The following is a 26,530-nucleotide window of genomic DNA, read 5'->3' as shown; positions in this document are numbered from 1 at the left end:
GACTGCGGCCTGAAACATGAATTAAAATAAACCCCTCCCCCTGAAGCTGTGGGTGACAGGCATTTTGTCCCAGTGACACAGAAAGTAGCTAAGACACAAGCCAACCAATGAGACTCTTCTTGTTAAAAAAAGCCACAGGCTTCACACTTATCATCTATAATCTTGAGTTCTATAAAACAGAGGAATAACATGTATAGATGACTGAGAGAAAAATAAAGAAATGGAAATTCTTGAGACAGAAGAGCCGTACTGCAAAGACAATCGCCACCATAATCGAGGTGACAGGGTAACAGGAATATGGATTTCATTATCAGCAATAGCAAGGGGGTGGTAATAATTTAAGGGAACACAAAGCAGACCAAGAATTCTGAAATGAATCAATGAAATACTTGCAAGCGAATTAGATTTTTTTGTAAACAGTACTGCTTCATCTCCGACATACCGGTTACAGTCCTTTCATTTTTAATGGATTATACTATTGAACCGTTACTGAGCAGTACAGTGATTATGTTACCAAACCAACAGAATATACTGTTACTGGGTGCAGTGATTATGTTACCAAACCAATAGAATAATCTCTGCACAGGTATCTATAGGACATACGGAGGTGCACGTGCGAATACGGTTACTCATTATTGTGCTAAAAGGATGCATTTTATGCCGTATGCCGTGTTCTTAAAGTGAAGAAATGGGAAATTATTTTTCTTTAAAACATAACATAATAGGTCTGCTTTATGCGCACATAGCTCCCGGCTGGTATTTTACTGTGGAATTAGAGAAAAAAAATTCCCAGCTTTGAAACGACAAAGCAGAACATCAGTAAGACAGTTCATCTAGAGATAGTCCCCGCCACATACTCAAAAGTTAACAGACCGCAGTAAATCTGATAAGTTTGTAACAACATCAGCTCTGCTGTTTCTCTTCCTGAAATAGTGACTGCACCAAGCGAGGTTTTGGGCAGATGATGAGGAAGTGGTCATCATTACACCTCGACCGAAGCTTGCCGACCCCAATCCTATGTTCTGAACATGAGAAGAGGCAGCTGGAGGGGCTGTCCAGTGATGTGAGGACACATAGCACAGCTGCCACGCAGCACAGCCCAGAAGCTGACTTACAGCGAGGCCAGTTTTAAATTCATAATTGGAAAAACAATCACGCCTCAGCTTCTGGGTTCAGATCAGGGGTACAATGTTCGGCTTAATGATTTCTTCTACAAATAAAACAATTTTCATTATTCCCTTGAGACATTGGCTTTTTTCCCTAACATACTCACTTTAAAAACAACTTGGTCATTTGACAGAGTGGTTCTTACTTTTTGGTCAATGTATTTGTTGTCTTCAATTGCTGACCGTTTGGCGTGATCGCAGGAGGAGGAGGAGGCCGAGGGCAGGATTCGGAAGAGGCAGCAAGTGTCCTGCTGCTGGCGGTCAATGAACTGCTTCATAAAACTCTCCCTTTGCAAACGAAGTACAGACACGAAGCATTATTAATGACATGAGCCGGGGATGGCATTTTACAGTGATGCGCTTGCCTGAGCTAAGATAAAGCAGGGACAAAAGATTAGAGGAAATAAGACAGGCCACACAAAACATGGGGTGATTTCATTTCCAAAATATGTAATTTACAAGAGCTTCCTGAATCTTGATTGGCTCCTGTTTAACACAAATAATGTCTCCAAAATAACTTAAAGCAAGGATATTCAGAAACTGAAGGCATTTCCGGATCCTCTTATGGTAACAAGATACTTTCCCTTTCCCTTTAGACCTGAGAGAATTAATATTTCCTTCCAATCTTTCATTCCTCATGAGAATCCTTGAGAGGCAATTTTACACTTAAAGACAAAGAAAAATCTGATCTCCAAACACAGTGAAAATTTATATAACAGCTCTTCAAGACTAATTTCACTAACTTTTGCTTTTTCTAAGACAGAGCTGCAAATCCAATCATATGTCCCATGGACTTCGAACGCAATGCCGGTCACAGAAGATGAGCCTAGTGACTAGTGATGTCATAGTCACCTGACTTTGCACAATGGACTTTACAATGTTGACAGGGTGAAGCAACCGTGCAACAACAGTGCTCACACACAGGCTCAGCATGAGGCTGTGCGTGTCTTGCACTTTCCTATTTGAATTTTAAATTTCGCGTGCCATATCTAGTCTCATACTTTTGTAACCACCCCCACCAAATGTTCACAAGCTAATTAAGTAAATAATTTCATATTATCTGGATCCTACCTGTGATTTTCTGAGCTACCACTGAAGAATTTCTTTTCATTATTAAGATGGACTAGAATATTATTATTCCACTCATTTGCTTACCTGGAGTGGTAATGTCAAGTCAGTAAAACTGTAAAATGCTATGGTTCTTTTAAACAGTTGAAGCCAAATTCTCTTGTGACCAGACATGTCAGTCTAATCAAATGCTGCAGTCAAACCACTGGCTGCAGTGGTTTCTATATTTACTTGAAATAAAAAGGCTGCAGAGCAATTACATCCCTGCAGGACGCAGGAGCAGAGGCTGACCTCCATCCGCCCTCCCTGCGCAGTGAGTACCCTTGCCATGCACCTAGGGGTGCAGTTAGGGAGAAGTGGGGGACTGGAGGAGTCTCTCTTCCGGCAGCTGTACACTGCCTCTTCTCTGACACGCTGCGTCCAGGGGTCACAGGTTTTCAAATAGAGGTAGAGAGGAAAAATACAGGCAACAACTCAAAAACAGCAGTAAAGAAACCCACCTATGTATGTGTTGGAGAGGTTGGACCCAATTTACTATGAATCTCTCACCATGTAACTGAGGCATACAATGAAAGAAATACTTCAATACCTGATTTTAGGAACTGTGAAATCCGAAGGAAGTTTTGAGATTTTCACCATTTGTGGTCTGTTTGGAAATTTTTCAAAGATCCTTAGGCGCAAAGGGAGCTTTTCCTTTGTGTCTGCATTTGCTTCACTTTGCTTTAACTAAGGAAGAAGAAGAAAAAAAAAAAAACCAGAAAGAAGAAAAAGAGGGAAACCGATAGAGCACCATATACAGATGTTACAGAAAATTAGTTTTAGAACGGCGACAGTAATTACATGAGAGACCAGTAGATGGCAGCAAAGTACTACCAAGTGTGCCTCTTTCTCCGGCCACACGTTGTGATGGTGTTCTGTGTGTTCTAAAATTTTGACTTTCTGGGAAATAAAAACAAAAACAATTTAAAAATCTAAATTAGAATAAAATGAGCAAGAAAATTTTATGTTATTTTGTTCCTCATGATAATAAACCTTTTTCATCCCATGTACATTTTAAACTTTTAACATCACTCACACTATTAAATAAACAAAAACGGTTATTTCCAGGTGCTACAGTTAGAAATAAAAAAATAATAAAAATCTGAGCCACAGAAGCGTGCTAACGTGGTGACATTTGGAAAGAGAGAAACTTTCAGGAGAATTGGGCAGGCAGTCTAGCGGATTAGAAAGACTAGCTCTAAATGAAGTCATCTTTGATCAGCAAAGCAACAGTTTCTTATTTGGTTGAGAAGATGTTTGAGAACTCCTGCCTTCTAAATGCTATAAAATACCTCTGTGAGTAAGAGCGAGTAAATGGATTGACTTATCTACCTAAGAATATATATATATATATATATATATATATATATATTATTTTATTTTAGAAATAAAAGGAGGAAAATACTAACAGATCGACAACGTTTTACAAAATAGCAAAGGATCAGTACAGACATTACAGAGTTACAAACAGAGTGGTAGGGAATTAACAATGCTTATTGTATTACATATTGATATCTTCAATGTAGTTTCTCATGAAAACACATATAGACATACAAAGCTAGTCAACCAATGTCTCACTGACAGTTTCTTTCAGCAAGGAAATACAGGACAGTAGAACACCTGTGTTAAATATCCTGCATATACATATATACAAACTTTCTCCTTCTTTCCCTTCTCTTTTCCCATATCCCAGTTATCCTTTACCTATGAGTGCTTTCCTATCAATTCCCAATGTCTGTCATATCTCCGAGTTTAAATTACCTCTTTCAGGCTTTACACTAGAGAAACAATGCGGTGCTTGCACATGTATGTTTGATTTATTTCGCTTATGAGTATGGTCTCTAGTTGTGACCATTTGCCTATAAAAGCCTCGAGTTTATCTTTCTTTACAGCTGAGTAATATTCCATTATATAAAAGTACCACAATTTTCTTATCCAATCCTCAGTGGATGGACATTTGGGTTGCTTCCACATTTTAGCAGTTACAAATTGTGCTGCTATGAACATAGGTGCACATACATCACTGTGATATGATGATTTTAGATCTTCTGGGAAAATGCCCAGCAGGGGATAGCTGGGTTGAATGGGACCTCTAAACCTAGTTTTCTGAGGACTCTCCAAACTGATTTCCACAGTGGTTTCACCAGTCTGCATTCCCACCAGCAGTGGAGAAGGGTTCCTATTTCTCCACAGCCTCGCCAGCATTTGTTATTGGCTGATTTCTTAATGCTAGCCATTCTTACTGGGGTAAAGTGGAATCTCAGTGTTGTTTTAATATGCATTTCTCGAATGACTAATGATGTTGAACATTTTCTCATATATTTATTTGCCATTTGTATCTCCTTGTCTGAGAAGTGTGTATTCATCTCTGCTGCCCATTTTTGGATTGGTTAGTACAAATTGTGTGTCTGGGAGGCAGAGACTTAATATCACCAACCGGAGCTGGGGCAGAACTAAGGAGAAACGACAGAGAGTGACTTTGGCAGGCAGAAGTACCGCGCATGCTCTGACCCTCTGCCCGCTCGCTCGCTTCTCCAGAGAGTGTCCTTTACTTCTCTCTCGCCCTCTTCCCTTCTCTGATCTCTCTGCAGCCTGGAACTCACTTTGCCCTTTCCTTCCTGTCCTCTTCCCAGCTTGCAGCTGCGTCTCATCCAACCACTACGTTTAATTCGGGCAGACCTTTTGGAAGGTTGGAGCCGGCTACTTCACAACCATCTCCAGCTCCTTGTCCCCCTGTTGAGTGTGCCTTTGCTTACAATTACAGTTTGCCTTGTGGTTGTGGAAAGATTAGCACTGGAGGCTGAGAGAACTCAGATCATAGGAAAAGGGAGCAAACTTTTCCTGCTACTTTCATGTGAAAATACAACCCAGGCAGAGGGAGCGGGAGGGCGGAGTTTTGCAGGGGCCACAGATTCTAACGTGATGGGTGTCTCAGCTGTCGTCTGGATGTGCGCTCACAGAGAAATGATGTGTCTCGATTTCTGGTTTTCTCCTTCTGCTACCGAAATTGCTCTTCCAGTTTTGTTCGGTGTAGCAGACACGTTCCACCCTAGCCTCTTGCACATCTTATTTGATTTGGTGCTTAGCCTTTGCCATTCTGCCTTCAGGATAATCCCATTTGAAAGGGGCCACTGCGGCTTGCCGCCTTCTCTAAATGCAGCACTTAAGCGTGGTTGTGTCTGCAGAAGACACGTCTTTGATAATCTGCTCATTTGATGAGAATGATGGTAAAGAATTAACTCCAAAGGCGTAAAACAAAACTTGCTGGCTTCTGCTTGTGCTGAGGGCCTTAGAGAAATGATTCTGTCCAGCAGTGAAGACTTATGAGAAATAATTTTGTTTTCTAAAAGGTCAGCGATATGACTGTTAAAAAAACTACCGCACCCAGAAAAAGGAAAAGCAATTAACTTATTAAGACAGAGCAGACCTTAAGGCAATTGTTATTCGTGGCCAAAGACAGGCTGATAAGGTAGAAGAGAAACGAAGTCTCTCTAATTATTCCTTCACCCACTCGTTCATTTTACATTGATGCTGTCATTTCTAAGTCCACAGGCCAGATTCTGCGCTGACTCCCGGGGATGTGGACATAAACAGGTCACCGCTTGTCCTCACCGCATCCGTGTGTAACTCGGTGGAGTTCTATTACCAATGCCAACAAAATGAAACGCTTGCCCTGGTGGAGATGTGCAGAGAATACTTAGGGAGAAGCATAGCGGGTGAAGAGAGAAATAAGGCAATAAAAAGGAAGATGCTCGTGGCAGCAGAAGGGCTGCACGCCATTGTGGAAGTTACCATGGGGCTTGAGATACACCAGGACTGGGTGCCTGGCCTATTAGTTGGGACTCGTCACTGAAATGAAAGCATGGGGCTCTTTCCTAAAACCTCAGCTGTCCATCCCCTCCAACCTCTCCTGCACCTGCCTGGCCACAGACCTCACCCAGGCATCTTCCCTTCCTGTTTTTTTCCCTCTTGGTTCTGGCTCATTCTAATCTGTTCTCCATTCTGTTGGATAGAAATCTCACTTTTGGTTTTAAAAGCTTTCACTGTATCCACAGCTGCTGATGGTATCCACTGCTCTTAAAACAAAAGGTCTGGATCTCTCACTGAGCCTCTGAAGGCTGCTTTTGTTCCTCACTACCCATGCAGCCCCAGCTTGTCCTGTGTTGCAGTTACAGCATTCACTTCCTGAAGAGTCTGGGCACCCTCTGCCTCAGGACTTTTGCACCACTGTGCCCTCTACTGGACCTTTTCTTCCTCCTCCTGTCTGGAATTTCATTCACTCTCACTTGTTCTTCAGATTTCAGGTCCCCTCACAATTCCTTGGAGAAGCTTCCTCCAGCCAACAAAGTCTTCCTCCTAGGAGTGCAAGGATGCTATGCTGGGCCATGTAATATTGTTATTCGTGTGGGTCAAAGCAATTTCTTGTGGGCCAACCTAACACATGGTGCGTCTGTCTCCTAGGACTGCCTGCTGCCGCCAGTTACCACAAGCCTGGCAGTGCAATGCAACGGAAGCTACCAATCTCTGCCCATGCCAGAGGCTGGAAGGTTTCAGTGGGGTCGTGCTCCCTTTGCAGGCTCCAGGGAAGAATCCCCTCTCCGGCCTCTCTGAGTCTGGGCAGGCCTGGTGTCCCTTGGCTTCCAGCAGTACCCACTCCCCCACACCTCGGCATCTCATGCTTTCTTCCTGGTGTACTTCTCTGCCCGTGTATCTGAATCTCCTCATCCTTTTTCTGACAAAGATGTCAGACACTGGATTCAGAACCCACCCTGATCCAGAAGGATGAGTTCAACTGGTCACATCTGCAAACAGGGACTCATTCTCAGGTCAGACCTGGACATGAGCGCTTCGGAGGATGCTACGGAAGCCACTGCACGTGTCATCACTTGAAGTTATACTGTGGGACCCTACGGACAGTGCGGCTCTTTTCCCTGAAACTGTGGCCTCTGCGAGGACAGGGAGCACGTAGCATTGTTCTCTTCGCCCCACGGCCAGTGCTTGGAAATAGCAGGCTCCAGGGAAGAATCCCCTCTGCAAATAGCCAAGCAAATATTCATTGAATAAATAATTGTACTAATCAGGTGGTAGAACTAAACCCTGCAAAAAACAACTGGGAGATGACAGGTGTTTCCCAAGTGTGGAAAGAGAAGCTGGATGCATCTATTCACTAACTGAGCAGATTTATTGGAGTGGAGTATAGGCGACCTACATCCAGATAATGGAGTAAAATTAGATTCTTTCAGTATTTAAACTGAACTGATGTTAGTCACTGATAAGCTGATGAGTGTTCAGACTGAGCTGAGACAAACACAGCTTTGGAAAAGGAACTTGTGGGGAGGTGTCACGTTATAGTTCATCAAATATCCATGACTATAGCGCTTAACACATGTAGGCTACCAGTATTAAAAGATAATCTCTGCTTGCACATTTTAAAAATAGACCTCACCCATTTTAATTTGCAGGAGAGATATTAATGCTTCCAGAGCTGGTAAGTTCCTCAGCGGCAAGGCTCCATTTTAAAATTTCCTTTCCTAGCCCCTTCTAGGAGAGGAAGAGAGCATTTAGAAAGGAATGAGAGTGCTGCACCAGGCGGCCATTGCACCTACATAGCGCTGCAAGGAAAGACAAGCAGCTCTTCGGGATGGCTGCAAAGGGTCCTCCTGGTGCTGCCAGTCCTCCCCTTCAGTCCTGGGCATCCTGGCTCCCCAGACATGCAGAGGGGCGGTGAGAAGGAAGCAGATGAGTGGCTGCCTGAGCCACAGACTCACCAGCTCTCCCTGGGGGCCTCTTTCGGCGCAGCAGCTCCCAGCTGCTTTTTCCTGTTCTTAATGGTGAAGTGGGATCCAGGGAAGAACACACACACACATGCGGGGGTCCGCGAGTCCACCCCGAGGGCACCGCTGCCTGAACTGGGAGGCACACCTAAGCTATGTCCTCTCTTGGCCATGGTGGGGCCGTTTGGAAGTCCCACCTGCTTTGTGCAGTAGAATCTCAGAAATAATGCGAAGAACTTAACACAAAGTCACTTGTGCAGACTGAAGTAGAGAATACACAATTTGTAGGACTGTAAAGGTTATACTGTGTTTCTCGGTGACTTGTTTTTAAAGTAAATCCCCTGGCTGTGGGTTTCTCATTGTGAGCATTGACTCAGCTACGGCCTTGTCTCTCCACAGTCCCAGGTAACTGGTGGCTGAGGTGGGGATCACTTGAGTCCAGGAGTTAAAGATTCAAACTAACCTCATGTTCTCAGAAATAATAGAATAAACAAAGAGCATGAAGATGAAAAAAAAGTCCCAACTGTAAACCATCAAAATGTTCATCCACAGTAAAATGGAGAAGCAAATTGGGGTTTATTTAAACATCTGAACGAGTGAGCTACCTCGCGGCACAAGGCTGGGGGTGAATTTTACAGCCTGCTGTTGGGTGAGGGGAGCAGACATAACAAAAGGGCCTCTACTGCGTGAGTCTGCTGCTGAGGAGCTCATCAAGCAGGTGCCAGTAGCCCGTGTGGCTCAGGGTCAGCGGACGGCAGGTGGCCATGCCGGCTGGGGTGAGGACGCCCTAGGGGAGGGTGTGAGGGCGGGCTTCTAAGGGACGGATGGTATTTCCCTGTCTACACTCAGTTTGTAAAACTAAGCCAATCATTCCAGCTCTGTGTCACCTACAATTCAGACGATCTGTGAGGCCAATTAAATTATACAATGAAAATAGTATATAACATATAATACCTAATATCAGAGACTCTCCAGGATGACAAAATGAGGTAAGGTTAAAACTGGGCACAGCAGTACACGCCTATAATTCCAGTGCTCTGAGAGGCTGACACAGGAGGAACACAAACTCAGTCTGGGCAATTTGGTGACTTAGTGAGACCCAGTTTCAAAAGCGGGGAAGGAGTAGCTGGGGGTGTGGCTCAGTGTGAAGGTGCTGGTTTCAATGCCCAGGAGCACAAAAATAAAGAATACAACAACAAACAATAGCTCAGTAAAATACTTCCAGAGTGTGCATAAGTACAGAATATGTATGTTCTAGGTCAGCACAAGCTGAACACAAAGGGAGAGATAGTGACACTGCACCAAATCATTGAATTCCTGCTCTATCATTGTCAGTCAAGAGAACCCTCACCCTTTCTCCTTCTCCAATCAGAGAACCTGACCTAGACACAAAGAGAGAACAAAGAAGGAGCAAGATGGGAATGGGGGATCTGACCTGCAGGCTAGGGGAGGGTGAGGCAGCCAGGGCTAATAAAACACCTTCAGGATACTTTGAAAGCACTGGGAAGTTTCCTTACAATGTAATAAAAATGATATTCTACCTTTTACCCACATTGTTTCTCCTTCTTGAGGTTAAACACAGATTCTTCCAAAGTTACATCTACTTTAATGCAAATGAGTGAATAATATCAATAAAAGAACTGGATATGAGTTTAAGATCATGGAAGTATTCCTCCCAAATGCAGAGCTTTTAGTAAAGCAATTATAATTGTAGATGTCCATTAAAAATTCAAAACTCCTCATTCTTGAAGGGAAGGAGCATAGTGCATAGATGTGAAGATTTTACTCTTTCTCTTGAAAAACCTAACGTAAAGCACAGTACAAAAGAGAGTCGATAATAGCTTCAGCAGACCATGAAGTCTCACTCAACCTAACGGATCAGATGGTAGCTTTGTCACAGATGCACATGGGGGGCGGGCACATTTGCAAAGAAGAAGTTGGAATCAAAGAAGAAAATTTCAAACCTTGAGCTTTAAAAAATATAAATCATCTGAGCTCAGTGCTATTCTCTGGCTCAGCATCTGTCTCGCTGAGATATCACTGCACGTTGGGCGGCTGAATGCCTTTTGCTTTCTTGTGCTTCTCAAGAGAGTTCGGGCGTAAGCATGACTCACACCCTGCTCAGCCTCATCGCTTAGACCTGCCACATCTCAGTCTGTGCTTTCTCCTGTTAAGATATTCAAACATTATTCACTTTCACTTCCGTTCTGAATGCTGCCACAAATAACTGAATTGAAGGATTACATTAAATACAAAATTTTTTTGGAATTTTCTGTGTGATTTTCTAAAAGAAAACAATTTAAAAAGTACCCAGGCTTGGGAAAGAGTCTCATTTTCAAATCAAGTTCATGCTCGTTGGGAAAATATGTGTAGATGTACAAGTTAGAATACTGAAGAGCATTTTTTGGCTCTTCTGTGTATGAAAAATGACCGCATTATGCTCGATCGGGAAAAAAAGAGTTTTCCCCCTTTGTTATGGAAGTATATTAAGCTGAATTCTCTTCGCTTCCTTACACAATTGCACTTGCTACTTCTGAATCTACACATGACATAGCAATTCAGAACATAAAATCTTTCTAAAGCATAAACTAGTATTTTTCAAAGGCATTTCTCTAGCTAATTTATTTATTGCTGATTTTACAACCCAAATTACACGGCCTCTGAGCAAAAACAGATGGATTATGTGGAATAATAATCTAATATGTTGGTTTTTAATACTATTCCTGTGCTGTTATAAACCCTTGATATAAAAATATAAAGAATGTCCCTCAGTAGCCTGTTAAATCCAGTGGAGTTTCTTAAAGGGGAAGACATCTGAGTTTTTGCTGCAGGCAAAGAACAGTTGGCTTGCACGGTTGCATGTAAGACAGTAATCCTCTAGACTTTTAAAATGTATCCTTCAAAAATGTCACTCATTTTTCCCTTCTTGTACAAAAAAATTGTAATAAGTTCAGTACCCTCAAGGTCAAACAGTGGTTTTAATTATTTCAACAGCTCTATTCAAGCCACCCAAGTAAACTGAAGGGCTCATTTCTTAGATGACCCATGGGTCAGAGCGGCTACATTTTTCTATGGCAGCTGGAACCCAAATTGGTCCACGTAGTATCGTAACATTAGCTGATAAACTGTGGGCAGTGTTTCCTCAGTCATCCACACAGCACACCCCAGAAGCAGGTGGGGAGAGGATCGGCGGGCGAGGGGAGCTGGCTCTGAGGAAGAAAGCAGCTGTTGGGTGCTTGCTGGTTTGGGAGCTCAGCAGAGCACTTAGCCAGGGCTGCTGCCTTGACACCTTATGACATCTTTAAAATGTGCATGAAATGTTTACCCGCTTATTCTTAACACTGAACTCAGGATCTTACAAGTCTAAGTGCCCTCCATAAGGTTATTTCGAGCAGCAATGTAAATAATATTTGCAAAAGCACTAAACTTACAGACAAAGCTAATAAATTAGCAAAAGAAAAAAAATTCTATTCAAAAACTAGAAGGCCTAATTATGTTGAGTGCATAAATTTTACTTATATTATTGTTCGTCAAAATCCCATTAGTGGAATTAATTATTTCCTAGAGACAGTAGTGATGAATAAAGATTGCTTTTATTTGTTTTTTCTTCCATATCTCAAACACCTCTATTTTATATTTTATCTCTCTGGTGTTATTCAACTGAGACACAACTGTTTCCACTGGGACTTTACTGCGTCATGGAAATATGCTTGTTATGATAAAAAATGCATTTTGTTTGCTCCACTTCAGATAAAATTATATTAGAGTTCCATATAAACTAGACACTTGGTTTATGCTATGAGCTGAATATTCAATAAGCAGTGGAAAAAAGCCCATGCCAAATAATATTCGGGAAGAACATAGAATACACATACTGTATGTGTGTGTATACACCCGTGTGTACTCACACAATTGCCCCCCTTTTCTGATTCAGAAAATATAGGTGATATCATAGTCTAATAAAAATAGTAAAAAAAGTGTAACAAGATACCAATTTAAATTTTGGTTTAATTTCATAATCTTTTTTTGGTGGTGCTGGCGATTGAATTCAGGGCTTTGTGCATAGTTTTATAATCTCTTGGGCACTTTGGATATTAGTGTTCTCAAATGAAAAATGAGGATCATCACTTTTTTATATAAATGCCAGATATCTAAGTGAGATAGCATATTGCCTGTCATTTGAATTACTCGAGGGAAATGTGCTATAAAAGCCAAAGCTATAGCTATGCCACAGTCTGCAGGAAAATGATTTCAGTGGAGCATCAGGGATAAATAAGAGGAGGGCTCTAGCCTGGTGTTCTGCAGCTTCTTTTGCTGTCTAGGCTGGGACCACCTTCTTTTCCCTCTCTGTCCCTCTTGTCCCCTTTGCTATGCTGATTGGTGTATTTTCTCAAGACTCGTGATTGTCAAATTGAAAATGACAGCAGAGGCAAACACCCCTTGCCATCTTGTCTCCCTCCCTTCTTAAACTCCCTGGTTTGGCGAGGATGCCTGCAGGCCATCTAGACTGCCACCGGCTCACCTCCCACCCTCTGTGGTCTCAGGTCGTTCTCACCGTCCTCTGGGCAGCTCTTGTCTGAGTCACCAATACCCTCCAGGCTGCTAACTCCAGTGGTTTAACCACAGGTTTCATATGATTGAAATCTTCTAAGCTTCCCAACTGTCTTTCCATCTTAGCCTTTTCCTTTTAAATCCTTCAGGAAACCAAAAAAAAAAAAAAGTAAATAAAAGGAATACTATTACATTCCGCCTGGTCCTTAAAGTAATTCAAAGACTGTCAATCATGTATAGAAAAATGTTGATCTTCTGAGCAAGGCATAAAGTATCTTCTAAGGCCTTGTCCTTTACAGTCTACGTAACCTTCTAGGCTGTGTTTTCCTCCCACCCACTTCTTTCACCTGTGATTTTACAGGATATGCTGTACCCTCACCTATGACACACTGTCCTTCTATACTTGTTTAACTCTTATAAGTCTTTCCTGAATCCTCTAGGAATATTTCTCAGAACAACTGGCAACTGAGTAGTAAACATGTGTGCTGGGCATACCATTCAACACTTTATGTGTATTATTTAAAACCCCAAATAGGTCCCTAATGTTAAGATGTGTAATTGGTATCATGCCATATCATGTTGTGGATGAAGAAAGTGCGATACAAAGAGTTTAAATCCGCTGCCCAAAGTCACACAGCCAGATGTGGCAGAACTGAGATTTGACCACACGCTTTCTTGAGCCTTTAAAAATCATGTCCTATAGCCCTACCAAAACAACTTTCAAGCAATAGGTGCACTTTCACTTCTACACTTTTATGTCTGCTATTCTTTGCATTTAGAAACTTTTTCTCCCATTTTGCTAACAAAATTTTATCCATCATTTTTGACTCACATTCCATGATCTGCCTCTACCCCGAAGTAGAAACATCTTCCAATGTGTCCTTGCATGTCCTCCACCTTACTGCCCAGGGCTTTGCACTGTGACTTTTTAATTATGCATGTCTTTCCCTTACTGTGAGAGTTCAGCTTGACTGGGTCAACTTGACTGTCTTTGGAGTATCTGAAAGGGTTGGTAGAGTGCACTTGTGGGTGTGTCTGTGTGGATCATAGTGGCATGACTGTGATAATATGTCTCTCATCCCTTCCTCTCAAGTGATGCTCCCCTGCTCTGCTTCCTGGCCAATATGAACTAAGTAGCTTTGCTCAGCCACATCTTTTGGCCATGGTGCTTCTTCCTTGGAGCCAACGGACCATGGACTAAATCTCCTGAAACTGTGAGCTAAGTTAAACCTCTGCTCCATTAAGCTGTGGGTGTCCCATATTGTGTATCAGCAATGTGAAAGTTGACTAACACACCTGCTAAGATGACATGTTTTAAATCAAGAAGAGGGCTAATTGACACTTGGTGCTCTCTCATTGTACATTTACACATAGAAGACAATGAGAGAAGGAAAAGTCAATTATGACCCACAAGGAGAGCAAACATGAGTCACTTGTAATATTTCTCATGTCATCTTGTTCTTTTCTTGGTCTCTTTACAATGTGCAGTCAACCATATTAGCCAGTACATCCAGTCCTTTCAGCTTCAGATAAATTATATTACAGACAAAGATAACAAAGGAGAAATACAAGTTACATTAGCTTTTCTAACAGAAACATAATTAAAATTACAAAAATTAACTGATAATAAAAACATGAGCATTTGGCTCTTGATGAGGAGGGCACTGTTAATATTTTAAAATAAAAAGCATTACTAACTATCAAGCCAACAGATTTATGGTATAAAATGTCACAGATTCGTGTATCTTTGAACAATTTATATGTATGTGTCAATAGGGTTTACTGTAGAAAATTCTTATCCAATTTTTAAAGTCTCTTTATTTTGAAATAATTTTAAACTGACATAGTTGCAACAAGTACAGGGAGTTCCTGTAGCTAGCTTTTTCTTACATTAGTACCTTACATAATCACAGAACATTTGTCGGAACTGAGAATTAACCTTGGTGGAATACTATTAACTACAGTGTGGAATTTACTTGGAATTCCTGAGGTTTTGTATGAGTGTCTTTTGTCAGTTCCAAGATTTGGCCCAAGTCTTGTTCTTGTTGCCCTGCCTGCTCACGCTTCTCTTGGCTGTGACAGTAACTCAAATGTTGCTGGTTTTCATGTCTTTAATGGTTTTGAGGAGTAGTACTCAGGTACTTTGGAGAGTGTCTTTCAATTTGGGGTTTAGTGATTTCTCATGCCTACACTGAAGTTATGGAGTTTTTCTGGAAGAGTACTGTGGAGATGCTATGCCCTTCTCAGCACATCAGGGCATATACAACATCACTATGTCTCATTGTGGATGATGTTAACTGCAGTCACTTGGGTTAGGTGATGTCTAAATCCAGGTGAGGATTGGAACAGACCAGCTAAGTTTTATCTCTTTGGAATGGGGAATCTCAAAGAATTTGTGGACACTTACCAAAACTGCTAGAATTATTTAAATATTTGTTTGGTGGGGGATACTTTGAGTCTTGTAAGCATTCTATTTTTCTTTAAAGTTTCACACAATGATTTTTGCATCCATCAGTAGATCTTGCCTATGACAGTCATAACTGTGGCATCCTAGTGGTGATCTGTTTTCTATTGTTTCTATTTCTCTGCATTTGTTACTTGAAATGATTCTGAGAGCTGTCCTTTCTCCTTTGTTTATGGATCTAATTATATATATATATATATATATATATATATATATATATATAGAGAGAGAGAGAGAGAGAGAGAGAGAGAGAGAGATGGATTTGAAGCTATTCATTCCATTGTTTAGGTAATAAATCTGTATTATTTTTATTTATCTTATTTATTGTATTGCTCAGAGTGTTCCTGCTTTGGTACTGGGGGTCTTTTGATTGCTTCCTCTACCCTTTAGACAAACTTTTATTCTGTCTCTGTCTCCTGCCTGCTCCTTTTCTTCTCCCTTCATCTTTCTCTTGTGCTCCTTGAACTTTTAACCCATGGAGAATAGAAACCACGTAGTACAGAACCCTATGCTTTTTTCTGTACATACATATATACCCATGATAAAGTTTATTTATAAATTAGGCTGAGTAAGAGATGAACAGCAATAACTAATGGCAAAATAGGACAATTATAACAATGTCCTAGAGTAAAAGTTAATGAATGTGGTCTCTTTTTTGCTCAAAACATCTTACTATATTTTCATCTGAAGGAAGCCCTCTACAGCTTCTCTCTGACATATCACAATTGTTATTATCAGTGCTCTTGTACTTTGAGACCATTATTAAATAAATAAGAATCACTTGAACACCACTGTGAGACCTCAGTAGTCTATCTGAAAACTGAGGTGGTCATTAGTCATTAGGTGACTAATGGGTAGGTTGCATATATAGTGTGGATACATTGGACAAAGGATGCTTCATGTTCCAGGTGGGATAAAGCAAGACAAAGCAGGATGGTAAGAGATTTCATCACACTACTCAGAGTGGTGAAAAATTTAAGAATTGTTTGTTTCTAGAATTCTGCAAACTTCAGTTGTTTAGTATTGTATCTATTTACCTGTAAGTATGCATGTGCCTTGCATAACCATGGAACCATAATACACATATGTACGTATGTCTGTATCCATCTACTTACATATCTTCTATCTTAAAATAAATGGTACTTCAATCTAGCTTCACAGCTCTCCCTTCTGTATCTGTGTCTTTCTTTATTGGCTTTTATTATTTACAGTAAATTTCTTTATTTGTTTCACCTTATTGCACATATAAAATTGTATCAGTAGTAGTATTTACTATAAAATATACACAGATTTTTAAATTAAAGGACTAGAAGACACGTATTTTGGACCAGAGTCTCTTCTTTTGGGTTTGGAACCCAGTAGTGTTTGGTCCCTTGGAATAATTCTGTTCTTTAGTCCACAGTCATGCATTTCCAAGTGTTACTCCTGAGGATGCTTGTGGTCAATTGTAGAGTTGTTAAATTTTGCACACTGTGATAAAAGGGCTTATTAGACCCCACTATGGAAATTTACAGTAATCAACATATTTTATGCAAAATAGGATGCAAATAGATATAACATCAAACCAAATAACATGCATATATGTTTCTGATTTCCTAAAAACAATCTAAGTTACTCTTAGATTCAGGGTAGAAAATACTCATGGCAGGTGGCTATGTGTGACAATGCCAGGGACACAGGTTCCCCTAATGTGCCTGGTCCTGAGCACATGTACTGAGTAGAATGTAAGGAAAGGACAATGATAAAATCATTGAATTATAAGCAAATATAAAAAGATTGGTCCCTATAGCTAGACAAGTTTCATAACTGCAATGGTTGATACATTGTGTCAACTTGAGAAGTCTCAAAGCTTAACTCAGCAGCTCTACATCCTAGGGTGTAGAGGACATGCCCTTACTGATCTTGTTGGGCAGAATGTTGTTAATTGTGTCAATTGGCGAAGTTTAGAAGTTTAACTGAGTGACTCAGGAGGGGGTCAGGGTCCTGACTTTGTAAACATCCTCAGCCTGTGCAAGAAGAGGGCACAGAGATGGTGTGAGTGCTACACCGACCCTAGTGTCGGTAGCTTGCATAAAATACAAAGGAGGAAAAGAGGCTTGCTCTTTCCCTACTTTTTCCCTTGCTGCTTTTTCTGTCTTCTGCTGACTTGAACTATTGCTCCTGTGCCATGCTACCCTGCCTTGGAGCCAGTTGAATACTGACTGAAATATCCACAAAACTGTGAGCTAAAAAAACCTATCTTTCCTTAAATTTGGATATTGGGGATTTTGTCCCAGCAAAGAGAGAAAAGTAACTGATACAATAACCTTCTCGTCAGTTTTGGTTATTACATATCTATCCAGTCCTGTCCAAGCTTATGTCTTATCTTAGTCTGTGTTAACTCCACTCTGTTACAAGTGTGACTCATGGTGTTGATCTGTGGAGGGGATATGGTCCTCTTTTTCATTGTCCCACACTTACTTCAGTGTTCTATTCATCCTTCTTTGGGATCTGGCTCTTTCAGAGTGGAAGCCAGGATGAAGATCTGGGGAAGAAGGAATCTTAGGCTCTTAGGAAGCTAGCTACATTTCACAACAGTCCTGATCCTGGTTTGGTCTGGATCTAGATTTATTTGAAGCTCATGGCCTTTGCTGATAGGGTATCATGTTATTTGTATAATTCATTTCTTTTGTAAGGACAATTTTGCTGCAGTCTCCCATAGTCAGACTTTTTAGAAAAAGAGAGTCTTGTTTTCCTTGGGCCACTCTGCTAGACCCTTCTCCGGGTGCATAAAATATGCTGATTAATGTAAATCTCCATAGTGCATCCCTAGGTAGGCCTCTGCCTGAGTAGTCCTCTGGCTTCCCCACCTTCCTCTAATATCAGTCAAGGAGCCAATGAGATCTGTGCATTAAGATTGCATGGATTTAGGCGGTTTAGTCTCAGGAAGCCTTTTTAACAGCTCAGCTATAGCCAGGGCACTCTGCTGCATTTTCACTTTCAGAACACTCAAGCCCACACATCCTGATCCTCACCATTATCCAAAAGAAACATGTCAATGTCTTTCAACAACCAACTCACTTTGCTCTAATCTGGTGGTTGTACCAAGTAGTCCTACTAGCTCTCCAGCCTGGCAAGCTCCCAGCATGAGGATTCAGTCCCTTATTTTTACAGCCACCAAAGGGCTGTACCAAGTTCCACCAAGGGACTGTCTTGGAGACCTCCCCTCCACTTGCCTCTGGGAAAAGGACTTACAATCTCTCTGTGTACACTGCACTCCTGATGAGTGACTGGGCCTCTCCACACCTTGTATACACTTCTATCAACTGGGAATGGTCAACTGGTAATGGGGAATAAAAGGGAAGATGCTGCCCCTGCCTGCTGTTTCTGGAAGGATGGATCTGGCCCTGCTTGCTGACAGTTTCCCTGAAAGGATGAAATACTTCGCCACTAATTCAGTGAAAGATGAAATGATCCAAGCAAAAATATGTTGAGGCCATCTGAGTATACAGGTAGTCATACGATGTGGATCTTAAACCTTTGCAGTGAAAAATCATCAGAAAGTGGTGAATTTTGAGAGTAAATTACAGAAATGTATATGAATAAATGTATGGCTTTCCTGACTTTCATACTTTCATTTTATTCATGCACAAATAAAAAAACAATGCTGCCTGACAGCATTTATGAAAGCAATGGAGGTTTTCATTAAGGGACAGTTGCATGAGTTTCCAAAATTTTATTATCCCAAGAGACCAGTGCTTGCTTGTATTGGCCCCAGTGGAAATGGCTTTAGAGCTAGAGACTGTGATAGAAACTGAGGACATCCTTGGGGAAGATTTTTTGTCACATCACAGCCTGGTGTTGTCTGCTAGAGGTGATGACTATTATGTTAGGGACTGAGGTTTGGATGGGTGGGGTGGTGCTAGCAAGTTCACAGTAATGAACAGGGGAGACAGTAGAAATAGATATATACTTGATGTTAAAAAACCCCATAGAGTATGTACACTAGCAAAACAGAACAAAATTGGACAGAAGCAACAGAGCTTATCACAGTGTACCATAAATACAGCCTCAGTGAGGCCACCTCCTGACCTGCAAAGGACCTTATCAGAGTCTAGACTCAAACGCCTATGGAAGCAGGAAGAGAACATAAGCATCAGTCAAGATGGAAGGAAACAACTGCATAAGAAAATTGGAGGCCCTAGGACCTAGGTCATTAAAGTAAAGAGGGTATACCAGATGTAAAAGTGCAAGTTTAACAAATTATGGAGGTGCACCTAGCTAAGCCTATACAAGTATCACCCCCAAAACAAAGGCAAAAATCTCTGAAATCTGGAATACTTCTGGTCCCAATCATTTCAGATAAGGGACACCCAACCTGTATTCAAATTCAAGAGCAGAGACCTAATTTGCTGACTTATTTGCCCCATTCCTGGTCCAATGTCTTGTAGATGGTAGGGGCTCACATATTGGATAACAAATGAATAAGAACATAGTAAAAATGTTTTGAGGAGAATGGAAAAATATTTGAACTACTTAGAAAAACAGAACAAGACTGTGAAACTTGAGTCCAAAGGAATTGAGTCACTGACAACTCCCCCAACATGTTCATGTCTAGTGTTTAAGTCTACACAAGGTGAAGCTCACTATTATAACTCCTAATTACAAGTTATAACAGCTGTGAAAATGGCTTTCTGTGATTCAGAAACTATCAGATGTTGTATAAAACTTAAAACCAATTGTTAGTGCTTTTCTCTTGGAACCATGATACTCTGGTTTCCCATTGCATGTGACAGGAGCTGAAAAACAAAAGTATACTGTTTATTTGATATTCCTTGTCTTCTTGCTATTTTCAGTGGTTCAGTGAAATAACTATTGTTCTTTAAAATTTCATTCTCTTCATTAAAAGAAGTAAAATGAAAGAGCATTCTCATAACTGAGAAGGGCTTCATTGAAGTGGATTTCATGTATAAACTTCTCCCCAAATAGGATACATATTTCCTCCAAAACTCACTCTCAAGGAAAAAAATTAAGAATTTATTTTGAAGAGTACAATCAAAAGCCATACTCAAAGTTACTCTGAATTAGCACAGTTGAAGAATGATACAAAGAACAACTCACCACTATAAACTGAAAGAGATAGGCTTAGATGTGGAGTTTTATGTTTGTTCAATGACACACAGTTCCTGGGGTGCATGAGTCAAAGGGCAAATTTTCTAAAACAATATCCTTTATAAAAGTGATCTCGTTTGGCTCAGACATATACAAAATGAAATTCTGGAAGTATTTATAGAAGCCCTTCCTCCAAACAAAGTCTCAAATGTATCCAATTCAGGGATTTGTTTGATTCAGGATAGGAGAAAATGTCTCCAACTGCTGCAAAGCACTGCTGCTGGTAGATCTGGAATTTTGAGGGTGCCTCTACTTCTCCCCACAGTCCCAAGCTCTCAGTTATGTGGCTTCCAGCTTCAGGAAGGGATTTTTTCTTATTGATGCCATCATGCTGACCCAGCATGGTATACAAATATTATTCCCCATGGATACCACAATGGCATAAAGATAGGCAGCACTGTAGTAAATGGTGTTAACTAGCATACAAACTAAGGATCAGTTGGCAACCAGGTGATCTGTCTGGAATGTAGAGTATGAAGAATGTGAGAGGCAAAGGATGGCAGTTCATCCTCACTTCTTTAGCTGTCGTTCACTTCTCATCATCTGCAACACAGCTCTCCACCATCAAAGTCCTTCAACCCCCTTCTCTATGTGCCAGCCACCATGAACACAGCAGCTTTGGCCGCCTTACTTTTCCACCATGATGTTTCTACTATGGAACCAGCTGACCATGGACTGAATAGTCTGAAAGCATGAACAAAAATAAACCTTTTTCCCTTTAAATAATGGGTGTCAGGTATTTTCTCCCAGTGACAAAAAGCTGACTAACACATCAACCTTCAGGTTCTACTACATACCATGCTTGTGAGAAAATGTCTCTGAATTAGGAGTCTAAGTTAGATATTATTGCCTATGTACTTCTGAAACTCCTTATAATGATCACTACTGAACTGGAAGTGTCTAGTTTGTCATTTTCTCTCACCAGCTTACGAGTTATTTGAGGATAGGGGCAGTTTTTTGCTTGTCCTTTGTACTTTATTGCTAAAACCTGAAGAATAGTAGATGAATATGTAGACTCCAAGTCTACAGATGGGCAAATTTACTCTCCAGGTTAATAATATCTCAGCTGTAAAAGGGAAATCTCTATCTACCTGAGCCTATGCCATTATGATTTGAATCATGCCACCTTCCTCCACATCTCCCTGATGATGAACTCAATAAGATATATTTTGATTATAATTTGGCTTCCCATCTATACTCCCACAGGGAGAAAATACGCTGATCCAAAATTGGATAAGAATCTCCTCTAACCCATTTTCTAGATGAGTTTCTCATTGTTAATGAAAGACTTGGTTTCTAAGCAGGCAGCATGGTGTCCTTTGGCAAGGACACTGGATCAGAGTAAGACAGACCATGCTGTCCCAACTTAGTAACTTACAAATTACATGAATTTGGGCAAGGAATTCATTCCGCTGAACATTGGTAACTTAATACATTGGTAATTTTATACCAAGTGCCCTGAACAAAGAAGTCTTTAATCAGTACGATCTATTACTTAGCAGTTGTATCACTCACTTGTAAGTCTTATTAGTTTCTTTTTTTTTTTGTCTTTTTTGAGACAGAGTCTTGCTATGCAGTTCAGGCTGGCCTTGAGCTCACTTTGTAGCCCAGGCTGGTCTTGAACTCTCAACGATCCTATTGCCTCCACCTCCTAAGTGCTGGGATTACAGGCGTGTGTCGTCATGCCCGGAAGTCACATTAGTTTGAGCTCACTCATAAAGATTGACAAATACTGAGAGGACAGATGACTTGGCTCGGATCATGGGATGACCGTGAGTGGTTTGCAGAATGGCATCTCTAGCAACATCCTTACTTCCTTGAGAAGGTCAAAAATCTGAAAGGAGCTCACTACAGCAGGCAAAAGAGGGTGAAAATGAATATACCAGGGAATATATATACACCTTGTTTGTCTTACATAAATGTTGCCAAAATTCCAAGAAGATATATAAGTAAGTTACTGGCTCATGGAATTATGGAGGCTGAGAGGTCCCCATAGCTTCAATCTGCAAGCTGGAGACATCAGAAAGCTAGCGGTGTGGTTTGAAAGCCTGAGAGCCAAAGAACAGATGTATAAAGGCCTGAGGATCAGCAGTGCCGAGCTACCCAGCCCTGACAATCAGGCACAGTGATTAAACTCCCTCTACCTTTTGTTCTGCTTTGGTCCTCAAAGGTTCTGAAGATGTTGGCCTCCAATGGGGAAGAAGATCTGCTCTGCCCAGCCTATCAAATAAAATGCTAATCTCTCCCAGAAGCACCCTTACAGATGTACCCCAAAATACTGTTTTGCCAGCTATGTGGGCATCTCTTAGTCCTATCAAGTGGATAGACAGCAACAACCATTTCATGAGATAATGCTGAAGAAAAATACTAACCTGGAGCTCATGTTTAAGAAAATAATATAAAATTGTTGCTTTTGCTTAAAAAAACCTGCTGAGTGAAAGGGGGATATTTCTTTACACATCCATCCACCTCACATGCAGTGGGTTCCTTCAAAGGAACATCATCACACATGAACTGGAATTCAAACGAGACTAGCTACAGGGATGGGAAAGCAGATTTTAATTTCATAGCTTTAAATATAATCTACATAGACTATCTATACTTCCATTTTCAATGATTCTTTCTCTGCGGCTGCTCTGTGAGTTTTTCTTTTAGTTTAATGAATTTTATACCACTTAAAAGAAAACCCTTTATGTCTCTCTTGAACAGAATTTGCAAAAAACATTAAAGCTGCAAGAATTCTCCTCACTTTCAAAGTCTATAAAATTCTACCCATGTTCCCTGGTGTCATTCCTACACCAATGAGCTTCAAGATCATCAACTCTTATGATGGTTCAGAGAATAGTTTTTGGACAAGATTTATTGTTGTGGATGTTGGCTTCCAGACAAACTGATTTGTCTTCTCAGTAGTTTAGTATACTCTCACAAGCACAGACAACATCTAATCAAAATTTTTTTTATCTCCTGTAGAAAACGTGTGTGTGTGTGTGTGTGTGTGTGTGTGTTTGTGTGTGTATGTGCATGTGTGTGTGTTTCCATGTCCTGTATTGGATTTTGGGGATGCTGAAAAAGAGCAGTATAGTCTACTTAATTAGATATAGGGTCATGTAAACTACAGCAGCTATAAAAAGAATACTATTGCAGTATTACTGCTAGCAATCAATTGTGCCTTAAATGCAACAACACGCAGGAAAAGTGATAGAGGAATTTTATGTTAGTGAGTGACTGGGTGACATTTTGAAGCATTATTCATTGTGAGGGATGACACAGGAAAGCTGCATAATGACACACACTGCGAAGGTCTTCAAGAATGGTAGTGGGAACAAGCACTCACCTGCCAATCTCTCCAAATTTGTTCCCAAGAAGCTCTTTTAGTTTTCCCTCCAAATCATTCTTTTAAAAACCCACCAAAATGCTTGGAATAAGCAATAAGAACTTCAACATTGCTTTTCCTTCTTAGAAGAAGGTACCCATGCAATGTGATAAAAATAACGTGAATATTTACATTACATAAATATTATTACACTAAAAAACATTACCATTAATCCCCCTCAAAATACCCCGTCTCACTTCAAACACACTTATCTCATCACTCTTGCCACTTTCTGAAGCGGTTCTGGAAGTCCTGTTTTGTGAGTGTCTTTACAAATTATGATCAAAAACACAGTGAATGCTGCTGCAGTGTGCCATCCAAAGAAAAGACAGGCTCACAAAAACATTACGGTGTATTGTCATCCAGGTTATTTACTGGATCTGGCACCGTGTGACTTCTGGATATTCTGCAAAGTCAAAACAACTAGAAAAGGCAGCATTTTGAATTAATTCTGGACAGTGAAGCAGCCAGGACAGTACAACTAAAGACACTCCTGAAAGAGAGCTTCCGGAGCTGCTTCAGAAAGTGATAAGAATTATGGGATAAATGTCTTTGAAGCAAGGAGGAGCTTCCTGAGAGGGATTAATGACAATGTGCCTTTTATTAGAGTACATTATTAACAATTAAATATTCATCTTATTTTTCAATGCACCTCATATGAAGAGACTTTTAGAACTTCACCTTTGAAGAAACAGAACTGCCACTTAGAATCTGGATTTTCAGCTGAGAGTGTTAGATGTGACATTTTAGCTCATGCGGTCTTGTACTGGGTAAGCTGCAATTAACTCCCTGTAGTCTTCCTTAAGGGTTAAAAATGCTGACTGGCTCCAGAGCTTCTCAAGAGGATCCTGGAGGACAGCAGTCCCTGACTGGAAGCCACAGTCTAAAGTGCAAGGAGGCTGTATAGGAAGATAGCTAGAAAAGTTACAACACATTGCATGTCTACTCAAGGAGCCTAGTATTCCTCCCAGCAGTCAGTCATGCAGACTATATTTGCCGTCACTGGGCTTCTAACCGAAAGGCTCCATGTCCTTTGACACTTAACATCCAACCTTACCACGTTCCAACTTTGATGTGGTCACATGGCTGCACCTTTATCACCACATAATATTCACACATATTCATTTACTGGGCTTTTTATGTCATCACTTCGTCACTGCTTGCTTGTCCATTCAAATTTCTTGCCCAGTCACTTTCTGCCACCCTGTCCGATGTCCAGTGGCATTTCCTCTCCAAAGCAAGGGGCCTGCTTTCTCTCCTCCTCTCTGAGTGGACTGAGTAGTTCATGTTTAGCTTCTGCATATTAGAGGTGACTGGCACAGGTTCCCACGGCTCTTGAAAATTATTCATGAACCATCTTTTATATTTTAACACAAGTCTGAAGAGGATCATGGGGTCAAGAAGGTCACAAAGGGAGGGGTACCACAAGCAGCATTTGCCACCCCATGAGGCTCTGATGAAAGCATCTGAGTTTTGAGAGGGATGAATAACCACTTTGGATGGTTTTAATGACTTTGCTGCTTAATTGATCTCCATTCCTCAGAGAACTGAGCCTTCCCTAAACAGTTATTTAGTGGATATAAAGATGGCTTTGCTATGTACAATATCATCATTTATAAAAATGTTAATAGTCCTATGAATAAGTCTCCACTGAATACATCCAGGACTCATGTTTGGCATTTCTATAGATTTAGCTTCTCTCAATATAGTTTAGAGCTTAAGAGTAGAGGCTTTGGTACAAATTACCTAGACTCAAATCGTAGCCCTGTCATTTGCAGGCTGTGTGACTTTGGACAAGTTACTTAACGCTTTGTGCCTTATTTCCTTCATCTGTCAGATGGATATAATAATCACACCTGCATGAAGCAGGTGTTGTGAATAATGAGGGGCAATATATGGCACTTGGCACTGAGCATGCATTCAATAAACATTGCCATAGCAATAAGAACCTGCAGAAAAGTTAGCAGAAGTGGTAAAAGATTTTTGTTTTAAAGTTTGAACTTTCAGTCCATCTCTAAGAGTACCCAAAGTAAAAATAAAACAAAATAATTGACCTGAACAAAGGCAGAATTTGAAATACATAATGCTTTTTAAGAAAATAAAAGAAGTCTTTTTCATATTCCCTCTATTCCATTCTCTATCAGAGTATGGGAAAAGTAGAACACACTCATTTAAATCTTAAAAGCTGGTCTTCTAGACGTGCAACTAAATAAATAAGTATTTCATATAACATTTTTATTGGAGACTTAAAATAAGCTATAGAAGACAGTGTAAATTTCAGGAATCCACATCATTATGAACACACATGTATGAAAGAGCGCATCTGTATGTAACCCAGTGTGTTTGCACATTCCTGAAATTATTCTATCTCAAAGGCCAAGATCACTGAAAATAAGGAAAACCAAGGATATAGAAAAATAAAGCAATTGCTAAAACCACAAACACACAAAACGTTCTTATGCAAAAATGGAAGAAAAACAATCAGGAACATTTAATCTAGAATTAAAATATTTCAAGTGTGAGATTCAATGAGTTTCAGATATGAAATTAATAGATGATTTTAATAGATACTTAGTTTCGGTTCAGTCATGAATAATGAACAATGTGAGAAGTTCTGATGAAAATGAAATTACTGCTTTATTTAGGATTAGAATTTTCAATGCTCAGATATCTTTAATATTCAAAGAAAATACTCCAAATTGTAAGCGGGTACAAGTGGATAATCAGTTTTGATGTACAGAATTTCTAGAAACGCAGTTTATCATCGTTTGTATCTAGATGTATTCCCAAAGCCTCATGAGCTCATAGCAGGGGATTTGGAGAAGTGATTGGCTCATGGGGGTGTGATACTCAGTGGATTAGCCCATTGATGAGTTTATAGCTAAAGGTGATTTGGGAGGTGAAGCCTGGTTGGAGGGTGTGGGTTCCTGGGGTATGGCCTGGA

General features: G+C 40.5%; 1 protein-coding gene across 4 annotated transcripts in view; it reads right to left on the bottom strand.

Moving 5' to 3' along the window:
* Positions 1–26,530, bottom strand: part of Nalcn (sodium leak channel, non selective) — a 291,122-nt gene that overhangs the window by 80,544 nt on the left and 184,048 nt on the right. For 2 of the 4 annotated variants that reach the window (XM_005374037.2, XM_013515982.1), the window contains exons 15-16: positions 2,824–2,960; positions 1,274–1,454 (exon numbers count right to left, since the gene is read on the bottom strand). The exons of 1 other annotated variant lie outside the window; for it this stretch is intronic. In XM_005374037.2, the coding sequence (XP_005374094.1) occupies positions 1,274–1,454; positions 2,824–2,960 (318 nt within the window). The remainder of the gene's footprint in view (positions 1–1,273; positions 1,455–2,823; positions 2,961–26,530) is intronic. One more of the 4 variants, XM_005374038.2, reaches the window with a different exon arrangement.

This window comes from Chinchilla lanigera, unplaced genomic scaffold (assembly GCF_000276665.1).
Source record: "Chinchilla lanigera isolate Chin_1 unplaced genomic scaffold, ChiLan1.0 scaffold00003, whole genome shotgun sequence".
Classification (NCBI taxonomy): Eukaryota; Metazoa; Chordata; class Mammalia; order Rodentia; family Chinchillidae; genus Chinchilla; species Chinchilla lanigera.
Note: the sequence above shows the minus strand (reverse complement) of the source record. Positions and strands in the feature narration are given on the sequence as shown.